This window comes from Anarhichas minor, unplaced genomic scaffold, assembly GCF_050575085.1.
Source record: "Anarhichas minor isolate MPS153535 unplaced genomic scaffold, ASM5057508v1 ptg000022l, whole genome shotgun sequence".
Taxonomy (NCBI): Eukaryota; Metazoa; Chordata; class Actinopteri; order Perciformes; family Anarhichadidae; genus Anarhichas; species Anarhichas minor.
Window position 1 is genome coordinate 2,853,815 of NW_027466468.1, and position 22,204 is coordinate 2,876,018.

The window sequence follows — 22,204 nt, forward strand, 5'->3', positions numbered from 1 at the left end:
CTGCCATGAATGGTTTCATATCTACACAGCCAAACCAAATGCTGACATTGTCATGTGTTTTGTTAGGTTTGGTTATTGTTTATGTTTTGTTTCTGAGAGGCAGAATTCATTCTTTCGACGATTTATCACTTCATCATTTCAGCAGGTGCACAGCTTTGCACTTTTAAAAGTTCAAAAGTTCAAAAGTCAGGCACAGAATGAGAGATTTAGAGGTTTGGGGTCTGCTTATAAACGTAATGGCATCTACTGTTACTATAACAACAACTTCTGTTAATTAAAACCTTCATTACCTTCTTTTGTTTTTTTATTTTACACTAAATTGTGCAGTGAAATTAAGCTTAGGTTGATGATGATGATAATAATAGCTACCAGAAATGCTACTGTTTTGTTATGTTATTGCTCTTTCAATAAAGTTGCGAGAAAAAAACGCGTGTTACCATAGTTACGTGTAAACTGTCAAACTGTTGTAGAAAATAGTGCCGTTTGTTTTAAAGGTTGACGTATTATTCAGACAGAGAGAGCTAAAGTAAGTGACTGCTACAGTAAACATGAAAGTTAGCATAACGCTACGGTGAACTGTTGAGAAGCTTCACCGGACACCATTGTAAATATGTCTTCGTTTGATTTGCGTTGTGAAAAATAACGGTCCTATTTAGCGTATTTTGGAAGAGTTGGCATATTAATGAGCTATTGAAACATCATATTTCACTAGTTTTGGGATAGCATCATGCTAGCACCAACTTGAAAGGGTTTATCTAACGTTAGCTAGCTAACTTACCTTGCTCATCATTAACCATACACGTCTGTGCGAAACTCGTTCGTAAACCGTTATATAACAAAATATCTGTTTCTCCACAGGATGTCTTTATCCAGGATTCAGAGTCTGGGACTGGCAGCTGTACTGGAGGACTGTTCAGTCCAGCTGGACATACTGGGACTTAGACTGGCAGTGCAGACTGACAGGGAGCAAGGCCCTGCAGCGGCACAGGTGACAACTCACTGTGTTCATCCCACAGGCCAGGCCAGAGGAACATCTGTCAAACAGCTGCAGGCTGCTGTGATCAGACGATGATGATGATGATGTGAATGTGCTCATGCTCGGTTATTCTCCATTTTACGGTCTTACTGGACAAATGTATTGACTAAAACAACTGTGTCTGTGTGTGTGTGTGTGTGTGTGTGTGTGTATGTGTGTGTTTAGGAGAAGGCCAGACTGACCAAGCTGAGGAGAGACTGGTGGGTAGTACAGACAAACATCATGTTGCTAATCATTGTTTTTCTGACTGAGTGTCTGTGTCTCTCTCGGCAGTCAGTACGTCTCTCAGCAGGTGTTCAAGCTGCACTCTGAGCTGGAGGAGAAGCAGAGCATCAGTTCTCTGCTGCAGGTGGTGGAGGAAGAGGAGCAGAAGAAGAAGGCTGAGGACATGAGAAGGTTCATCAGTGCATCATTTGGAAGCAATATTTTTACTAATCTTAATCATTAATAAGAGTAATTTTGTAGACATGATGTCGTGGGACTTTTGAGAGCAAACGAGTGTTATGAAAGAAAGGGTGGAAGAAGGCGGAAAGACAAAAGGAAGCCTGTGTAGCATCAGTAACATGAGCGTCTCTCCAACCCAGAGAGGCAGTGGCAGAGCGGAAGCAAAGACTTCAAACTCTAGACAGACAGAAAGACGAGCTCCGGCAGAAAACTGAGACACTGGAGGTGAGAAAGTAAGAGTACATTCAAAAATCCATAACTGTCTGCAAGAAGGGCTGTTAAAGGTGAGCGGGAATCTGTTCATTGGAATCCTCTATTTGAAGACAAATTGAAATATGTTTGTCTGTAAACACCTCCGCCTCCAATACTACTGCCCCCAGGACATACACCGGCAGACCAGATTGGTGAACTTTCAGGTGATGGAGCAGTCAGACAGGATGGCCCGCAAGAAGAAGCTTGAGGAGGCAAGCATAGCGCTGCAGCTCAAGGAAGTGCAAAGGACAAACAGCCAGACTGAGGAGCAGCTGGAGGAGCAGCGCAAGGTGGGTCCATCAGTCCATCTGTTCTAATCCTATCTGGGATAGTCCCACCCAAATAGCAAACCCGAGAAGGAGATGTTTTCAAATTGATCCTCCATCAGGGGTGCAGACATGACCTCCGCCGCGCTCTCTCTGCCCTTTCCGTCCAAAACCGGTGAACACGTACCTCTGTCAGCATGCTGAGCAGTGTTTTTACATTTTTCCTTCCAAATCTACAGACTCCCCAGTTAAATGTTGTCTAGATTAACGTTATCACCTTCTCTCTCAGAAGATGCAGCTACAGCTGATGGAGGAGAGGAAAGTTCACGAAAAGTCCAAGACATTCCTGAAAAATCGTCACACGGTTGGTACAGCGACATCACAATTAACAGCAGACTAATGTTACAATTATTGTCTAGTTGCTGCTTTTGGAGGCTCATTAACTTATCTGCGGTTTAAGGTTCAAGATGAGTTTAAACGCCTAAATGCAAATGCTGTGTTCTCAGAAGCTGTGGTTTAAACTGCACCTGTTGTTTAGTCTAAAACCCAGTTGCTGTCCTTAATGAAATCACCTTAATGTGACTAGAGGTCACTGTACCTGAGATTGATCTTAACCTGTGGCACACCAGGGTCTGCATATTCAACTGCTAAAACTGTGAAAGTTTGGACTTGGGTGATAGATAAAAGTAAAAGTCCTTCCCTTTTACCCGTATTTGTGAACTTCAGAATAAAAGCCACTTATCAAATCTTACAACTGAAAAAAATCCTAGTAAGTATAAAGGGAGATTTCTACCGATCAACTGATATGAACTAAAACTAATTCAATAATTAAACTTAAAAGGTGTCCCATCTGCCAGAGCAATCAGTTTAACCCAGGACACAGCTCTGTGTTAAACCCTTCTTCATAATAACAGTGGCATTATGTGAATAAACTGGCATTTAAAGGGTTAACATTATGGAAACGAATGGAGTGAAAGTGGAAAATTATATTAAATATATAATTTTGTGTCAGTTTTTTAGATGCAGACATTTTTGTCCTCTTAAGAGCAAATGTTGTGACGGGTACACATGGGGTCAAGTTGTTGCTCGTGTTTCGCACCAGCACCTAAACGTCCGTACGCGGTACCGTCATTGAAACCGTTGGCGCGGTTGTTTCAGGAGTTGCAGCAGCAGCTGCAGCAGTGGCGGCAGCGCACGACGCAGATGCAGCAGGAGAAGGAGCAGCAGCTCAACAGCGTGTGCTGCAAGAGGACGGTGAACTTGGACAGGCTGACGGAGATGAGGAGGAAGGTGAGCGTCTTCTCCTGGTGCTGAGCGTGACGCAGTGAACAACTGCATTCGCCACGTTCGCTGTCACACGGACATTAATGAGCTGCTGGATTGTGTTCACAGTTCAAGGAGATGGAGCTGGTGGTGATGGATGACAAGGAGGAGCAGAAGAAGCTGCGTCAACAGCAGGCGGAGGCTAGAGCTGCTACCAAGGTAACGACATCCAATCAGAAGTTACCGTCAGATCAGTCGCTCTGGTTATTTAGTGTACTGATCCCTAATTCTGACCCTGGCCTGTGTGACCTTGTGACCCGGCAGCTGCAGGCGTGGTGGAGAGGCTGCATGGTCCGCCGAGGACTCGTGAGTTTCAAAAAAGCAGATGACAAGAAAGGCAAGAAGAAGAAGAACAAGAAGAAGAAGGGAGTAAAAAATAATAAGAAATGAGTTTTCTCCAACAGTCCTTTGAGATATAACAGTAATAATTTATTGCTATAAATAAATATTTATAATAGCACCTTGACTCAAAGTCCTCTTATTCCATATTTTATGTACAACATGAATGCAAGAAATCATAATAACTTCCGGCAATCGACACTACTAGGTAGTCTACTGTTATTGACCACGGGCCATACATTGAAACACACGTTAACGCCTGTATCATGACATGATAAGGACACACAGTTGAACACTGAATCACACAATATAAAATTCACGAGCAGATAAAAACTAATTCTACAGACTTTCCTAACAGAGTACATCAGTCAGCGTATCATGGCGATCACAGAGAGGTGAATCATCAAAAAGTCACATCCATGTAGGAAACGAATGTGGTCAAATTTCTCCCAGCTTTATGTCCCCACATCTGACAGAGGAGTAGAAGACCCGGCGTTGCAAAACAGGAAACACCTCCACTGAAGAGCATCATATCAGGATGAGCTTCGGGGGAGCTGACGCTTGCTTGTCCGTCCGTGCTGAAGCTCTTACAACACTCGGCGAGCTGTGATGAACTATGGTGTGTTTTTTTATAAAATCAGTACTCACAACTGTCAGGGCCAAGTTTCAAGATCAAGGCCAGAGTGAAGAAAACAAAAAGTCCTGTTACACCATAGCTGTGGTGTCAGTCAAAATGTACACAAGCAATGTGAATATTTGGTTGTTTTTTTTTATATTATACATTATTATTTTGTAAATAATATTCACCTGAATATTATTGGGTTTTGTGCAGTTGAACGCATAAAACATGCCGTTTGAATATGTCAACTCTGGCTCTGGGAAATTGTGATTTTTTTTTTTACTATTCTGACATTTCATAAACCAAACAATGAATCAGTTACCAAGAAAACACTGTACAGATTATTAATAAATATTAATTAAATTCATTGTTCGATGTGGCCCTAAAGAAATGATGCTACAGGAGTAGCAGAGCCAGAATATCGAGTCTATAGCCGACGGTTTCCACACCCGTAACAATAACATACCTGAGTCAAAGCAGAGCAAAAAAAAGTTGTCTGGAGACTGAAAACTCATTCTGAGTTCAAGTTGTAATCCTTGCTAGCTTGTAGTGTGTGTGTGTGTGTGTGAGTGTGTGTGTGCGTCCGCTCCGTGGGGCCAAAGCTTCACACTTGCGGCTCCTCTGTCTCGGTCGAGTGGGTCTGCTCGGCGTGCATGTAGTTGTTGTCTCCGATGATGACACAGTTGAGATGGGAGCTGTGGATGTTGATGCTCGGGGAGTCGGCTGATGGAAGGGGAGGACAGAGAGGAGGAGGAGGAGTAGTAGAAGTCTGTGCTGCTCCCTGCTGTCCACAGCTGCAGCTGCACCTCCCTTGATTTGAAACACACAAACAAATTAGTTGTTTTCACCTCTCATGAGGGCAGTCTGAGTGCTGTGATATGTAAAAATGTCAAAATATGCACATCAGACAACATAGCATAGTATGAATTTCAGCCCGAAGTGCTTTCAATTCCAAGGAAATTAAATAATAACAATAGGAATATTAAAAGAGGTTACCCACCCTGCATTTGGAGCTCAGATTCCCGCATTAGAGGCTGACTCTCAGCCACAGCGGTTGGGTAGGTGTCGTTCCCGATGACGCAGTCGATCAAGGTGGAGTTGCTGATGTTCACAATCAAAATGGTAGACGGCGGATTCTGGAGGGCCACTGTATTTTCCGAGTGGGCGACGGAGAGAAAGGGGAAAGGGGAAGAGAATATGAGGAACGGGAAGCTGTAGTTCCAGAGTGATGACACAGGTCCCTATGGTTCCTGAATACATTGGACAACGCTTGCTTTGCAGGAAAGCCACAACAACAAAAATTGTTCGGGTTCATTTAAGTTTGTAACTGTTTCTGCATAAAGAGATGGAAAAAAGCACCTGAATGTTTCAAGAATTATAAGGTCTGTTTGTCACATGCAATGCAGCTAGTGTAAAAAATAAGAATAAGAAAAGAGAATTTTTCCTTCAATTATAAAAAAATAAATAAAAATATGACCAGCAAAGGATTAAACAAATATATATAGTGAACTAAAATACCCTGAATGTTTTATTGTAAATAAATAAATAGCATAAAATGAAGAGCTTACCTTGTGTAGTTTTATCCTCTTCAGGTTGATGACAACATGTGACCTTCTCACACAGCAGAGCGCTCATGGGGCAGCAGAACAGCTGGCGGGCTCTGCTGCAGCTCTTCTGCACCACCTGGATGATGCCCTGCATGATGCGCTGCATGTTGGAGGTTTTGCAACTCATCATCTAGATGAGAGAGGCAGACAGAAATCCCCCTTAGCTTCGTGCATTACAACAGCTCACACCGCTGGCCCACCTTCGCTTTTTTTCGAGGTCACGTGCACTCAGGCTGGGCTTTTTATTTGTTTTTCTTCTCCGTACTGCAACAAACAATATGCGGAAATGGGGGGGGGGGGGTGTTGGAGCCAAACCGTCTATTGTTGGAGCCAAAAGTTTTAGTTGTATCTTGGAAAAATTAAACGTGTCTCCACTTGCGCGCTCTCTCTTTTCAACTAATGCAAAAAAAGTCAAACCTCCTTCCCACCACACATGCAGATGTACTACACCTTAATACCCCGGTAACAAACGGGAAAATATATCGTTAAACAGGTGTCAGTTCGGAAAATATATACATATGTATTTATAAATAAAATAATCTCACCTGATTGAACGGCTTTTTTTTCACTTTTGTTAAATTGCTGTCATGAGAAGTACTCGTCGCGCATCATTCGTGTTGTAGGCTAGTTACATTATAATCTTGTACGCGACGAACGACGACTGATATACGACTTTCTTCGGGAAATCCCGCACGCATGCGCACTTTAATTTGGGGTTTCCGTCTCGGCATAGCTTCAGTGTCAAGTATTGACAGCAGGGGGGAGGGGGGGCAGAAAAGTCCGAGTAGCACGCAACGCAAAGTGTCGTGTGCAATTTGTTTTGGAATTACATGATACACTTTATTAAATTCTGCACGAGACACGAGAGTTGTTTGTGCGGCTGCAGTAAAGGTAATACTCGGTTCCTCCCACTGGCTTCTCCCCCTAGCTCTGTGCTGCTGGTGCCTTCACTGCCCCTCGTAACTGCCCACTGTTAATTACAAGTTCAGGAACGTTGGGGACGTTAGGAACGTTAAATGTTTCACATTATGTTGGATTTACAAAAAAGATGGTTGTCAGCTAAACAAGATGAATAGTAGCCTACATGACATAAGATGACACACACCTGTTTCGTACTGAAGCATCAAGGAGGAAATGATGCAACATGAGTATGCAGGGAGAGTTTGTAGCAGCAATTAAGCTGTCCTCAAAGCCCACTTTAGAATAATAATGACATCTTTAAAACACCATACTGTTGAGGAAATATTATATGGTCAAAATTTAGAAACTGTTGGTAATATGGTGAAGAACACATTACTTAACTACCTTCTTCAAATATAAAGAGCCAGAGCTGTTTTGGAGGAAATCAAAGTCAAGTAAAATCAAAAAGCATCTATCAATGCGGAGGGTGCCAATTATGATCATAGCAGGGGATTATGGCTCGACTTTGTCTTATTGGGTCGAAACACCAGAAAAAGTAACAGTACAAAAACATTTTTTTATTGTGAGACCAGCACACTTGTGAGACCAGCACACTTGTGCTGGTCTCACTATTGTGAGACCAGCACACACAGTGCACTCAAAGATTATTAGAATAAGTATGAATCAATATTTAGTAAGAATTATATATACATACACATACATATACAAAAAGAGAACCAAATGAGAACCAAAATGAAAGCACATAAATGAGGAATTGTAATACGTAATTAACCTTTGTTGCATGTCATACCCTCCTCTCCCCTCTTTCGCAAAATCTGTTGGGCTGTCCAATCAAAAGTAGCCAAGTGTGTAAACAGGAAGTCACTGTAACATCATGAGTGACATAACTTTCAGTTTTAGAGTTAGCAAGTGATACATGTAAGTTCTGCCAATTCTTTGTAATGTAGGTATTCCTTTGTTTTATTTAAATATATAACTAAATTCATGAAATGAATGCATGAATGAGTATTTCAGAATAAGGAGTATTCATGCAGTTTCTAAACAGTTACATCATTAGCATGACATTTTGTAATATGAAGTATTTTTTATATGAGGTTATATTTTGGTTAGACAGAAATTTGATCCAATGTCAGATATGTTGACCATGTTCTATATTTACTCTTATATCCAGGGCTGTAACCAGGATTTTAGAAACACTGAGGCAATGAGCCCCCCTCCCTAACCAAAACCACCCTCACCACATTTAGAACAAAATGAAACCAAAAAACGCCACCATTTCTTTCTATTATTTGGACTTTTCAAAATGTTTAATATTCATATTTTTCAGTACATATTCAGTTTTACTCATTCTGCACAATTCTTATCTTATCAATAAGTCTTTCTCTATGAATTATTTTGTTGCCTAGTTTAATATGATACAATATGATAAGATTGACGGCTAATTATAATTCTTTTTACACCAGAATTGTGCAACCAAAAGTGCTGCTGACTAAGCAGTTACAGGGATGAGTTGTGAATTTAGCAGAGCTGAACACAACAATGTTGCTTTGATTCTATTAAGACAAAATGCACTTTAGTCTGTTATTAGAGAAGTCAAACGCATAGCTGAATACAACAATAAATACAATTGTTAGTTAAATAATTGAAAGAACAAGTAAATGCGGTATACTTCTCTTTTAGCATCCAATCAGTTGAGATTTTAATAATCTAATCGACCGTATTTTTTATTGATGTATTTTCTATTTAGTTATAAATAGACTTGTCTGATAACCCTTTACTACAGTTCCTGAGCAGCTCCTGGTGAGACTTCCATTTTCCCGACTGCACCCGAAAGCATCGTGAGTACAGTGAAACAACCAGCAGGAGCAGTCATGAGTGGAGCTCAGGGGAGAGTAGGCACAGCTTCCTGGATGGAAACAAAACGCAGGAGCAGACGCACACACACTCACACACACACACACACACACACTCGCGCACACACACGCAGGCCAGATAGGAGCGAGCAGAACGCCCAAACATGTTGTTAGTTTTTCATTAAGCCCGGTGAGTGTGTGTGTGTGTGTGTGTGTGTGTGTGAGAGAGAGAGGCGGTAACCGGGCGACAGTAGCATTTCGGCGGTGACGGCAGAAGGTGAACAGCAGACTGTATCAACACTTTTGCCCGTGGCACAGTGAGAGCACTGCGGCTGTGGATCTGGACTCGGGCAGCTCCTACACTCAGCGGTCCTACAGGCAAGGTAGGCCCCCCCCCCCCTCCCGTCTCTCCTCTGCTCATACTGTCTTACTTTGTCTGCATCACACGGGACCACCCATTAACCGAAACCGCTTACGCCTTATGAAATATATCACACCATGAATGCGTCAGAATGTGGACCCGGTACGAGCATGCAACCTTGAGAGGGAGATGCAGATGTGTCAGGTGTGGTCTGTTTGAATGCACGGTAACAGATGTGACATCACACGGTTACTTTTGTCATAAACAACACTAACCTCAGAAGAATATGCCCGGGACACAAGGGACATTACTTTACCTTTAAATAACTGCAATTCAATGTCCACCTCACTGATTCTGGTTAAAGTGATGTACAGTACATGAAGGTTTGCATTTTCTCCAACTCGTCATTATCTCCATATGTCTGTCTTTCAACTTGACATGCTCATCCAGAATGGCAGACAAGAGGGAGAGATTGCAGCTGTATAAATGATGCCATATATATTCTGCCACACACTCCCCGAGGCACGCAGTCCCAGCAGCCTCAAACACAGCGGCAGCCTGTGTGAAAAGCAGCTTTTCACTGATGCTTTGACCCCCCCCACCCCCTGGCTGGAATGCAATCTAGACCTTGATCCGTGTGGACTGCTAATCACAGAACGGCCAGCTCCACGCCTGAGAGCAACTGTTAGCACACAGGGGCGTTTTGATTAATGAATAGCTCTAATTTATTATTCTCAGCTGTAATTGCTTGCTTGAAGGCCAGTACTGATAGTGATGAGTTTTGTATGGAAGCTTCTAGTCATTCAGCATTTGGCGTTGACATTTAAAGTGTTTGGGATTCAATCATTCAGGCCCGGAAATGCTTCTGAATCAGCGCTCAGACCGTGGCCTAATCCTCAAACTCTTAATGTGTTACATTGGAATCAGACAGCCACGACAGTGCACAGTCAATCAAAATGCTTTAAATCCATCACATCAAAGGTTTGACGAGATCCGATTTGTCTGTTGTTCCACCAGACTCTGTTGACAAATGGTCACCCAGGTAATCTCCTCATTTTGTTCAGGAACGAAAGGCTTTACACTGTTGACAAATATACTGGGGTTTCCACGCAGCAAAGCTACCTGATACCTGTCAGTGCCTGGGCAGGACAGGACAGGACAGGCTGACAGTATGTGTGGGATGACGACTGCAGCCGGCTCAGCTCGCCCGTCTTAAAGCAGTGCAGAACGACACGCCGTGACTGTGCAGAAATACCAGCGTGCAATGCCTGCTTCGCAAACTCCACTATCAGCCATCTGCTGATAGTGGATCTGCTGATCATGTGCTACCGATCGGCGTCGGCACGCATGATGAAAGAGCACTCACTGAAAAATGTAGGACACCGTTGGTGGTGGTGGTGGTGGTGGCTCTATTGATTGAGCTGCCCCCAAATTTTCCTGCCAACTTCACCAGCCTCGATGAAATAGAGAGCACTGCGTGTCGGATTAATGTGTGATTTCAACAGCCGCTCAGGCTGCAGAGTGTGTGTGTGTGTGTTTTTGTAACGCCACCGTTTCCTGTGTGACCCCTTTCTGTGTCCAACCACTGTTATCTACGGGATTAAATCGCTAAATCCCAGATTATGGGTTGATTATTTCTCACGCTTTTTTGGGGGGGATTGGGCTGAACCAAAGCTTTTGGGGTATGATGTCTTTGGTTCTCTTTAACACCAGATTAGGCCTTTATTACGCACCAGCCTCTGCCCTGCTGTCCCAGAAGCTAGTACATGTCTGATGTCTGATAGAAGACGGGATCCTAATACATTTATGCTCGTAAGCTTTCACCAACAAATGGAAATTCTGCTCCTCAGTTCCTCTATAACCAGAGCTCATTGGACTTCTGTCTGATTAGAAGTGGTTTTATTGTTGAATTTATATCCCCTGTTATCCAGTAGGGAAGTTAGACAGTTGTTAACATTACAGGGGTCAAATAACATGCACTAAAAGCAATTTGAATACTTATTTTAGTCTGTTTTTAGTCAAAAATTGGAGGAAGAAAGAAATAATTTTCTCAATCTTGCTGTTCTTGAAAACTTTGCTTATCGGCATTACTTACTGTAAACTAACGTTGGTTTAACCAACTATCTTGATTATTTGCAAAACTTTGCAACATCGTTCTTGTTGATAAGATAATGATGTCATCTTGCAGCTTTTAATACGAGATAAGAATGGCCGTATAATTATTGCTTTGCAGATTTTTGTTTTTCATTTAGAAAATGTTGCAATTAACCTCTTTATTCCTCTACTGAGTGGCTATTCGCTCACTTCTTTGCTGTTATAGAAACAATGCGGCAAATTGCAGAAGGCGACCAGCTGATCCTGGATGATCTTCTCGGCAACCTCTCAAAATAATAACCTCGCTCACCATGTATATGTTTTTGCATTCATCCTTTAGGGTTTGAAAAGGATTCCCGATTCCTCACACGTCTTGCATGCATACAATTCATTGCAGCTAGTGCATCGTGTCTGATGGACACATTTGTGCTCGACGCTGTAACTGAACAGATTTTGTGGACTGGCACATGCGTGTGTTTCAAAAAAAACAATCGGCAATTCATTTTCCCTGTCAGAATGGACGAGGATCCGGTCAATAAATGTAGAACAGTAAACACAGACCTTGCACCTCGGCTGTAAAAAAGAATGACTCGATGAGTAATCAGTAACACGACAGTAATTACACATCATTATGTTGTGCTTCACGCACCGCGCGGCTCTGAACGGTGACTAATTCGTCTCTCAGGTAACGGGACCGTGACAACGGAAAGCCTCGGGAGGTGAGGTCATCAGGGATGGTGTTGTGTGAGCTGTGTGGCAAAGAGGAAGAAGAGGGTCACACCTACACTGAAGAGACGAATAAGATCTGTGCTGCTTTTTAGTTTTTTTTTCCACTTACAGGAACATGGAGGCCGTAGCTCCTCTCCGTTTACAGCAGAAGGGCTAGGGAGCAGACCTGATTACTCCCTCCCCCTCTTGCCTGCGTCGCCCCACCATGGCCAGCAGGAGTCCTACTCTCAGCCGGGAAGACGGGGGTTCGACACCGGGGACCCCTGAGGCCGGCGCTAAACACCCCCAGCCGGGGCCCGAGGCTTACTGCAAGCTGTGCCTCAGCGAGCAGCCGTCCGCAGCCACCAGGGAGCTGCAGGGCTGCGGCTGTGTCTTCTGCTCAGCGGTAAGGGAAGGGCTGTGGGAGTCGAACCTGTGAGGCTTGTTGTTACTGAAAACAGAGCAGGGGTTACTCCAGGCTGTATTTAGATCAATGCTGATCCAGTACTCATATCACTCTGTGCTTCTTACTTTTAAGATTTCACAAAAAAAGTGATCTAACACCAGGCTTTTCTTTGGGCAATTTAGGCAAATCTCCAACACTTGAATCACTTGGAATGGGACGCTCCCTTTTTATTGCAGCACCGCTTCCTGTTTTAATAACTTTAAAATAGATCCTTTAGTGCCAAATCTGGCATGTTGCAGCTTTAGAGAAATGAAAGGGTTCCAACACAGGGCTGGCTTTCTCTCACACTCACTTTTATGTTGTTGTGTCCTTGGAAATTATTGTGATTAATCAAAGCTGTTGGCAACTTACTGGATCTCACAAACATTTCCTAGAAGCCTTTTCACTCCTTTTAATGAGAGACGAGGTGCTATCGCTAGAATACAGAGCTGTGTCATTCATAACAGCAGCCCAGATGTCTGCTGCCACGCTGTTCCAGTCTAACACATGCCTGTCTGACATATCGAAACTCAGATGTTGGTGTTATGACCTGACGCAGAGAGGTTGCTCCACAGTGGCAGGTGTTAATCTCTGTCCAAGGTAGCAAAGTTGTCACTGTAGTACGAGGTCACGGAGATAAAACACACACACACACACACACACACACACACACACACACACACACACACACACACACACACACACACAGTGTCACTGGGGAAGAAGGAGGGAAAGGGATACTGTAAACCCTGCTTATCAGTTGAACTCTATTTGATCAACCTGAACACAGACTATTGCTTGTGTTTTTTGTTGTTGTTGTTTTTCATTCCGGCTCAGTATTTGGATGAACAGTGCATCATGCTTTATGAGAAAGCACATGACGAGCCCAAGTTTGCACGTAGAAATGAGTCCTAAAAACACATTCCGCTCCTCTGCGATAGATTTGTTTTTCCACAGGACAAATGGCGACACGTAAATGTTTTGTATTTTCTGTTTCTCAAACCTGTCTGCCTTTGAGCAATGTTTACGTAGTTCCTCCGACCCTTCCATATTTCATAGCTGAGGCAACGGATGACTTTGTACAGCAGCTCCGCTTTGTTTGCTTATTGGATTCGTCATGAGAGGATTGTCTTTTTACTAACTCTGCCGTGTTCTCCCTCTCCAGTGTTTGGAGCAGTATGTTCAGCTGGCCATCATGGAGGGTGGGGGGGCACCCATCACCTGCCCAGATATGGCCTGCCTGAAGACCGGAGTGCTACTGGACTCTGAGGTATGCCCTGCTTAGACCCAATGATATGAGGGGGAAAAAAACAGCCAATAGTATTCAGAGGTCATAACATTTTATTAATCGCACAAACACGTCCTGAACTAAAAACCCTGCTTTATGCAAACCTGTTTTGGGAAGATACGTTTGAATTTCTTTCTAATAAATTTGCTGCAGTTTTCAGTCCAGAGTGCTGCAAGCAAACTTCTCAAGAAATATAAAGTTGGATTTTCCCCCCTTGTGTTCTTAAGAGTGTGTGGGCTGGATTAACTAAGATGAAGTGTTGTAATAACGCAGCGGACGCAGCTGTAGTGATATTTCTGAGGGAATTCTTTTCCAGTGTGAGGAGCTGAGGATGAGATAATGCCAGCAGTCAGACGGAAAGTGAAACTCCATGAGCTGTAACACATCGGAGATACCAGTCAGTAAACATGACAGAGAAGAGGCTTAAACTGCTGATTCACTCACAAATGGAAATTCTGCTCCTCAGTTCCTCATTTGTAATGTTTTTTTTTTTCTTGTCTCACTACAACTGAATCAAGAAACTTCCTTATGATAAACAAACCCTCTTTAACTAGAGCTCATTGTACTTCTTATTGATTAGAAGTGGTTGGATTGTTGAATTTCTATCCCCTGTTATCCAGTAGGGAAATTAGGCAGGTGTTAAACAGACAAACAGTATTACTGGGGGGAAATTATATTTAGTCTTTTTTTTTGGCCAATTGGCATATCGTACTGTAATATTTGCAGACCTTTGCAACACCTGTCTTGCTGATCATATGCAGATGCCAACTTGCAGCTTTTACTACGACATAAGAACAGCAGTATAAATGTTGCTTTGCAGCTTTTTTCCATTTAAATGTTGCAATCAGCCTATTGTTTTTCCTCTTAGTGGCTGTCCTCTCTCTACTGAAGTGTCTTAAGAATAATGCAGCAAATTGCAGTTGCTTGGTGACCAGTTGATCCTGGATGATCTTCTCGGCAACCACGCAAAATAGCCTCATTTTAATCTCGATCGCCATGTATTGTTTTGCATTTATTCATTAGGGTTTGAAAAAGATTCTGGATTCCTCAAATGTCTTGTATGCACACAATTCATTCAGCGTCTCAGAGTGACTGACACACACCCTCTCTCTGTGCTGTGTGATTGACAGATAGCTAGCTTGGCCCCAGAAGACCAGGTGGAGCTGTACCAGCGTCTGAAGTTCGAGCGAGGTAGGTATTGTTGCGTTAGCATGCCGGTGACCGGGGACAGGCATTGGGCTATTTCAGGTCGCACTTCAGCTGGTGTGTCGTTACCTAAGCACAGCTCCACATGCCTGGGATAATGTGGGGCCTCCTGCTCTTTATTCTCTTCTGCTGGGGTCCGGTTTTACCCCGGAGGTTACTGACACTGTGGCTTTAATACCTTCAGTTAAACCAAACATTACCAGCAGGGAATTCAATAACAAATGCTGCAAGAGTTCCATGGCACCATTCTGTTCAATTTGAAGCAATGATTGTTTCAGTGCTAATTAATTGTATGACCTACGTGTAGCTGTTTGCACCATTTGTTGTGTACATTTTTGTGAAATGTGTATATCTCTGTCTTGCACTGGAGGCCTGGGAACAGGAGGAAAATAACTGTTGAGATATAGGTTTCTGTTGACATTTACAAATTGCAAACAGAGGTTTGCCTTCTAGCCATATTGGTCTTTTCCAGTTGCACGGTATTGTTTACTTTGGCCATAAATCATGAGACTCATAATATTGGAAGTATAAAGAAGTGCAAAGTAGGTGTTTCCCTTCTGTAAGGATTCACAGTGAAAGTATGAGCTGGTGAGGGGATCAGACCAGGAAAGCTCCAGTTCTTTGTTCATGGTTGTAAAACATGCCAGATTTATTGTTTGTGAGCATTCCTTCTGTCCCCGTAAGCTGCTTAGAGAGTTGTTTGCCTTCATAGATAACCCATTAGAAATGACAACAATGGATTTATTAGATGTTTATAGCCGTGCTAACCAGGGATGGCAGTGTCATATAGATTGCCATACCTTTGGTACATTCATGTCCCCCTCAGGATAAATTGTAACAGCTTTGGTTGGATTTTCTGACTTTTCTTCTAGAACCGTCCGTCATACGTGTAAAACTAATGACGTTACGATCAGCCTCGGCTGTGCTTGTTTGTTTAATGCAAATTTGCAAATGTTAGCATGCTAACATGCTGAATTAGGATGGTGAACATGGTAAACATTGCCTGCTAAACATCCGCATGTTAACATTCTCATTGTGAGCACGTTAGCTTTTAGCTGAAACCACAGCTGTACCTTAAGTACATACATCTGCTCGATATCTGCTTCAGAAATGCACAATCGCATCCCGTCTTTGCTTTCTGCAGGAGTCAAGTTGGACCCCAGTAAAGCCTGGTGTCCGGTGCTCGAATGCCAGTCGGTGTGCAGTGTGCAGCTGAGCACTGAGGGCCAGCCCGACGCCGTGCCCTGCCCGACCTGTCACACCGTCTTCTGCTCCGGGTGCAGAGGGCCCTGGCAGGACAGCCATACCTGCCCGGAGCGCCAGCCCATGATGTCGCCCTCTCGTGAAAGCAGGTCAGTGAGCCGGCCGTTTGGTGAGCTGCACTTTGAAAATTATACTGTGCTAGAAGCAGGATTATTATATTACATCCTATTCAAATCCCATCCTTCCATCAAATATATAAGACCTGACAGTTATTGAGGCAGGATATTTTCATTGAATGGATTATGAAGTGATGTGTAGTTCCTGATCTCCCAGCAGAGGCCCTGAGCTGAATATACAATAAGCATTAATTCAGGATGAATAGCTTAGTACTCAGGAGTGCCCTCTGTGTAGTCCCCGTTGTACAGCTACGTGCCGCTACGAGCTGTGGCTCTGCCACACTGACTGATGTCATTGGGGAGTCACTGACTTATATCGGAACTCCATTGTTACTGTGCCAAAGGGAGGAGGAGGGAGGGCACCGAGCCACGTAGTTGACTGTACTGAAGGAGCCCGTGCACTGCAGTGAAGCAGCGGTGTCTGCAGTGTGCTGTGGGAGGATGGCGCAGACATGAGGGGATTGAAGGGAGATCAACTTTAAGTTTGAACTTGAGAGCATGATGTGCGTTTGCTTCAGCCTGCAGGTTTAGTCTTCAAGCACAATGTTATTGTACCAGGGTCATAGCCAGTGGTTTAGAAATAATCATTTTCAAGATTTTCACATTTAGCTTTTTAATTTATTTAATTGTACTACCCTACATAATGATGGGATTGTTGTTTCTAAGCCCTCTCTACACTAACCTGATAATCATTTTGTGGTTTTTTTTCCGAATCAGCATCAGCAACGAGTGACAAATCCATTACATCACCGTACGATATTGATTTAAACAACAAACAAAAAAAGTTATTTCCATAGACTGTATATAAGAAGGTTATTTCTCATCACACACATCAACATTTTTGTTGCAGTTTTTCTGGTGTTATTTTTTTCTGACGCTGGCACCGGAAAATGACATCATCATTCTTAATCCCCCTACAGAGCACGGACTGACTTGATAGCTTTTCCATCATCTCCATTTTCCCCTCAAATGTAAACCTGCTTTGATCAATGCTTTTATTTTAAAAAGGGAGAAAAACCCGATGTAGATTGTGAAAGGAGTCACTTGTGTTGCCAACACCCATAGAGTATCACCTGACTGTGCAGTTCCCCTCCAGCTCTATGGAGTTTTTTTAGCATCTTAGAGCTTATTTTTGGTTGACTGACTGATCATATAAACCCTCTGCACAAAATGGCAAACAGACAAAGTTAGCAACTAGCAGAGATGCACCACTAAAAAAGCCAGAATCAGCTTTGTGCAATTTGTTTAAATTATAGAATGTGAACTCCTCAGGTTGTTGAAACCCTCAAACACAACTTCAGGGTTTTTCAGTGGAAGCTATGGCCCTGTATTGTACGCACAGAATACTTCCCTCATACCTTTGAATCCCAAAATAGTGAACCCAGTTCAAGGTGAGCACTGACCCTTCACTCAGCTGCGAAATAAAGAATTGACACGCTGCCTGGAGGCCTTCATGGCCTTATACGCCACTGTGCCCCAGCTGACTGCATATCTGTGTCTTCCTCCCGACACACAGGGCCCGCTCCGGCAGCGACTCTGACATGCCCATCAAGCAGTGCCCTATGTGTGGCATCTACATCGAGAGGAACCAGGGCTGTGCACAGATGCTGTGCAAGAGCTGCAAACACACCTTCTGCTGGTACTGTCTGCAGAATCTGGATGTGAGTCTCCCCTGTTACATACACGGGGTGAAAAGTATCTATACGACCTAGCCACCTGTTTGTTACAGCTAAGCTCTAAATCTCTCAGCCTCTGCATCACTGTCTTTAGTTTGTGTTCGCATGTCCTCGGTGATTGCTAGATAACAGTGTTTTTGTGATTGCAGGGGGATATCTTCCTGAGGCATTATGATAAGGGGCCGTGCAGAAACAAGCTGGGACACTCCAGGGCCTCGGTTATGTGGAACAGAACGCAGGTGAGGTCACTCACCACAGACAGCAGACCAGACGTACAGTAGTCATTTCAGGCTTTTGATGATGCTGTCTTTGTCTGAATGGATTAGCCTGCAGAGCCAATCCTCCGTGTGTGGTCAATTATTGCGTGCGTTGGTTTGATTTTGGTAAAACTGTGCCATCACTCTACCGGGGTTGGACGTTAAAGATTTTGGACTCCCAGCTGCACTGTTCTGCGGTCAAATCAATGAGTCACCGTCTCCAGTGAGGATGTTGAAGGAACCTACGCAGGACAGGAAAGTTCCATGCTGGCATGTTTTTTGGCACACTTAATTGAAAATTTAAACAAAAGTTTAAATACGTGCAAAACTCAACGCTCATCTTTTCCTTTAAAGACCTATAAAGTGTTGTAAGCCCCAAATAGTCCTGTATCAGGCATTCAACTGAACTAATCTTAGCGCTAATGTCAAATTCCTGCCCTGCAATGAAGTTGTCCGGTCAACAATACGATCGGCCTCCAAACCTTCTTTCTTTTTCGCTTCCCCCGCTCTGATGCAATTATCACATGATTATCATCAGGTTTGCAGTGAACTTCCTGAGCTGATTGTGTCTCGGTGTGTCTGCATCGCTAAGTATCTGGAGAGACGAAGAACCACAACAACGCGGTTGTTCCGTGCAAAACAACGCATGACAGACATGGTTGCACATCTAGTCTAACAGGTCCTGCTTGTCCTAAATTCCTTCCTAGCTGCATGCAAATACTGCTGTATTTCAGTACTACATACAGTACATTCTTTTTAATCTTACGTGTTATAAAATGCACGAAGGCTGCCAGTCTGATTGTTTGGCAGTAATGATTATTGTAAAGATTTCTCAGTGTTAATTTGCTGCTTCTCTAATCTTTTCGATATTAGAACCGTTGGTGGCACTGTCACCTATAAACAAGCTGTAAACAAAACACTGACATATCCTGTTCTAAAGTTTGTGTTGCTGACGCAGTGACATCCAGCAGACTCAGAGAAGCATAGCTACTGTTTTTCAGTCGTGTTTCTGTCCCCCCGTTAGTCCAATATTCACTCTCCTTTAAGCCCTGTTTTGGTCTCCACCGTCTCCTGAGGGAAATATCTGGCTCTTTAGCTGCTGTTAAGTGCTAACTTTGTCTCTTTACTGTTTAGTGCAGGGCAGGTAGCGCACTGTGGGTTTATATTATTCACTGAAAACAGCTGCCTGCAGCTCGGAACAAGCAGTGAACCTCCTGAGCTGATTGTGTCTGCATCGCTAAGTATCTGGAAAAAAACAGTTGTTCCTTGCAAAACAACTCATGACGAACTGAGTTGTATCCAACAGGTTCTAAAAGTTTTACAGTCTGCTTGTCCTGAATTCCTTCTTAGCTGCCTGCAATCACTGCTGTGTGGACAATGCATTTAAAGTACACACCGTGGCTTAAATCCCCTTCTAGAAGAGCCCGCTCTCAGCCACAGCAGCATTAGTGCAGCATCTGATGTTGGGCAATAAGGCCTGAGCCAGGAATGGAACTGGAACAGACGGCATTCCAGTTCATTCCAAAGGTGTTGGATGAGGTTGAGGTCAGTGCTTTATGCACGTCATCTCCCTCCATACCTACCTTGGGAAAACCATGTTTTTTGTGCGCAGGGACATTTTCATGTTGAAGGAGAAAAGGGCCAAAGACAAACTGTGGCTACAATGCTGGAAATACACACTGTATATTATGTAGCATTAATATTTCCTTTACTTGAAGCTAAGGAGCCTATTCCAAATAATAAAAGACATCCTTTGACAAAACGTACATAACAGCCTGTGGACAGGGGGTGCCCATGAACTACAGTCAAAACAATTATTTTCATTGTCAAATGAATAGTAATAGCCTGTAATGAGATAATGGTAATGATTTGAGTGGTTCAAAATGATTACAGTAGATTACCCATAATCCCACCAGCACCCTTCATAAACAGTAGGTTCTTTATGTCTGGTCTTTCCATCACTTTTTCATTCCCGTCATCTGTCATTGGTTTTAGAAGGAGGCTTCAGGTCCATTTACTGGTGTGTTATTTGTGCTATAAAGCAACGCCTCCCAATAACATAAAGCATCACAGTATTACATTTTTTTTTATCTTACGTGTTATAAAATGCTATAGAGGCTGTTGGAGGCTGCCAGTCTTCTCAGTAACAGTGTTACAGTCTGTCCACCTGATGAATGGTAGTCCAATATTCACTCTCCTTTAAGCCCTGTTTTGGTCTCCACCGTCTCCTGAGGGAAATATTTGGCTCTTTAGCTGCTGTTAAGTGCTAACTTTGTCTCTTAACAGTTTAGCGCACAGCAGGTAGTGCACTGTGGGTTTATATTATTCACTGAAAACAGCTGCCTGCAGCTCGGAACAAGATGGATGAGAGCTGAACCAAAACCGTAATGTTGGAGGCTGTAAAATCAAACAGCCTGCAGGGTTGGGTGACAATTCTTCACTAAGAGCGACCCCTTTTCACATCGCACATAATCACTCGGTCCTTCATGAATATAAAATATTGATTAGAGCAGCTCAAGGATGTCGCTTTGTTGTCCCTCAGGTGGTGGGTATCCTGGTGGGGGTCAGCATCATCGTGCTGGTGACGTCTCCGCTCCTCCTTCTGGCCTCGCCGTGCATCCTGTGCTGCGTCTGCAAGCCCTGCAGAGGGAAGAAGAAGAAGACCAAGATGACGAAGAAGGGCCTCAGCCAGCCAGACTCCTCCACGTCATAGCAGCTCCCCCTTCTCATCAGCCCGGCCCAACCCAGGATCACCCCGCTGATCTAACGAAGCCCAAGGAAACCAAGAGAGAGCAAGCGCTGCGTGGTGGAAAGGAGTAAAGCTGGAGGACTTTTTCATGACTCGGCAGACTGGAAGCCTCGTCAGTGGTTCAGAAATATCATCGAGATCAACAAGGGCAGACTCGCACCTTGAAGCTGCTCAAAAATCACTCTTGATTTACGAGAGTACGTACTTTATACGGTGGAAGTGTAAATATGAGGAGAATGAATGTAACTCACCTCGTTGTTTTCAGATGGATAGGCAGTAAGTAAGGAGACGACTGCTGTGAGAGGTTTCCTGGACAGGGCTTCTGTTCTCTCTATCTCTCTAACACACACACACACACACATACATACCACACACACACACACAGTTCAAAGTGCAACGCCACCCTCATGTGCCAAACGTCATGATGCCAAACCAGAGGTGTTAGGTGCTCAAGTGCCTCACTCTACAGTGCCTGGTGCCTGGTTGTATTTGTTTTGCCTTCCATTCTATATTTATCTTATGCAAAAATGTTAGCATTATAAAAAATGGACAGGGTTATGGATCCCTTAAAACAATGCAAAACATTCTTTGATAATGGGAGAAGGCAAACGGTGTCGTGTGTGTACTGTATGTTCTGTACGGATATGAAATATGATAGGGCTCCAATGGTGCACAAAGAACTTTTCTTCTGCAAATGTTTGTTGTTTCCACCTGGCATACGTTCCAGACCAAAGGCTTCTAAAGGGTAATGTGTGCTTTTCTACAGTGTGTTAATGTGTATTTATGGGTTTCGTGTGTATGGTATCCGGTTATTATTTCTAGATTTCTGTTGATGTTTCTGCATCAGATATTTTATAAAAGCGCCATTGTAATTGAAATAAACACACTGTATTGAACATGTATCAGAGGGTGACGTTTGTCATTTCACGGCGCTTAACTTCACCTTTGTCTTTGCGCAAAGGTCTTGACAGGAGAGTACACGGAAGCTGATGTAGCAGGAGTGAACATGCAGTTCTCACTGTGGAGACATAGAGGCGTTGCTGTAGGCATGACGGTGTAAAAGTCTTCAAGCCAACGAACTGAGCGATGCAGCAGACCTCTGGTCTCCTGGAGGTCTGCTCCAGATACATGTGGTGCATTTGACCTGCGCATTACAATGTAGAACATATGCTTATATTATTATTATAACTTCTGTCAAAATATTAAAAGCACACATTTCCTGAAAATTCCATATGGCAATTTGAAATATGACTATACACGTTTACATATATTTTGACTCAATATCTGTTTTTCACATATATCGTGAAGATATTTGAATAATGTCACATATATATATTTAATAGGATAGAAATGTGGCTTAAAAATCGACACATTCCATAGT

At 43.3% G+C, this 22,204-nt stretch overlaps 3 protein-coding genes across 3 annotated transcripts; 2 read left to right on the forward strand and 1 right to left on the reverse strand.

Moving 5' to 3' along the window:
• Window positions 1-859: 859 nt before the first annotated feature.
• On the forward strand, window positions 860-3,711 carry LOC142955090 (dynein regulatory complex protein 9-like). The gene is made up of 9 exons (XM_076096448.1): window positions 860-988; window positions 1,202-1,236; window positions 1,310-1,432; window positions 1,621-1,705; window positions 1,861-2,022; window positions 2,288-2,362; window positions 3,157-3,288; window positions 3,391-3,480; window positions 3,586-3,711. Exons 1-9 carry the CDS (start codon window positions 860-862, stop codon window positions 3,709-3,711), a joined length of 957 nt encoding a protein of 318 aa, XP_075952563.1.
• A 17-nt stretch (window positions 3,712-3,728) lies between these two features.
• LOC142955188 (uncharacterized) lies at window positions 3,729-6,768 on the reverse strand. The gene is made up of 4 exons (XM_076096633.1): window positions 6,432-6,768; window positions 5,848-6,016; window positions 5,280-5,426; window positions 3,729-5,089 (listed from the first exon to the last, which is right to left on the reverse strand). The coding sequence occupies exons 2-4, from the start codon at window positions 6,014-6,016 to the stop codon at window positions 4,884-4,886; spliced, it is 522 nt and encodes a 173-aa protein (XP_075952748.1). The 5' UTR covers window positions 6,432-6,768; the 3' UTR covers window positions 3,729-4,883.
• Window positions 6,769-8,619: 1,851 nt separating this feature from the next.
• On the forward strand, window positions 8,620-21,723 carry rnf144b (ring finger protein 144B). The gene is made up of 8 exons (XM_076096440.1): window positions 8,620-9,043; window positions 11,956-12,229; window positions 13,434-13,538; window positions 14,687-14,747; window positions 15,907-16,114; window positions 17,658-17,802; window positions 17,967-18,056; window positions 20,617-21,723. Exons 2-8 carry the CDS (start codon window positions 12,050-12,052, stop codon window positions 20,785-20,787), a joined length of 960 nt encoding a protein of 319 aa, XP_075952555.1. The 5' UTR covers window positions 8,620-9,043; window positions 11,956-12,049; the 3' UTR covers window positions 20,788-21,723.
• Window positions 21,724-22,204: the final 481 nt, after the last annotated feature.

Coding starts and splice junctions, on each gene's coding strand:
- LOC142955090 (XM_076096448.1), top strand. CDS start 860: ATGTCTTTATCCAGGATTCAGAGTCTGGGACTGGCAGCTGTACTGGAG. Junction 989..1,201: donor AAGGCCCTGCAGCGGCACAG/GTGACAACTCAC, acceptor GTGTGTGTTTAG/GAGAAGGCCAGACTGACCAA. Junction 2,363..3,156: donor TCCTGAAAAATCGTCACACG/GTTGGTACAGCG, acceptor CGGTTGTTTCAG/GAGTTGCAGCAGCAGCTGCA.
- LOC142955188 (XM_076096633.1), bottom strand. CDS start 6,016: ATGATGAGTTGCAAAACCTCCAACATGCAGCGCATCATGCAGGGCATC. Junction 5,427..5,847: donor AGAGGATAAAACTACACAAG/GTAAGCTCTTCA, acceptor CGGAAAATACAG/TGGCCCTCCAGAATCCGCCG. Junction 5,090..5,279: donor ATCTGAGCTCCAAATGCAGG/GTGGGTAACCTC, acceptor TTTCAAATCAAG/GGAGGTGCAGCTGCAGCTGT.
- rnf144b (XM_076096440.1), top strand. CDS start 12,050: ATGGCCAGCAGGAGTCCTACTCTCAGCCGGGAAGACGGGGGTTCGACA. Junction 14,748..15,906: donor GCGTCTGAAGTTCGAGCGAG/GTAGGTATTGTT, acceptor TGCTTTCTGCAG/GAGTCAAGTTGGACCCCAGT. Junction 16,115..17,657: donor TCGCCCTCTCGTGAAAGCAG/GTCAGTGAGCCG, acceptor CCCGACACACAG/GGCCCGCTCCGGCAGCGACT.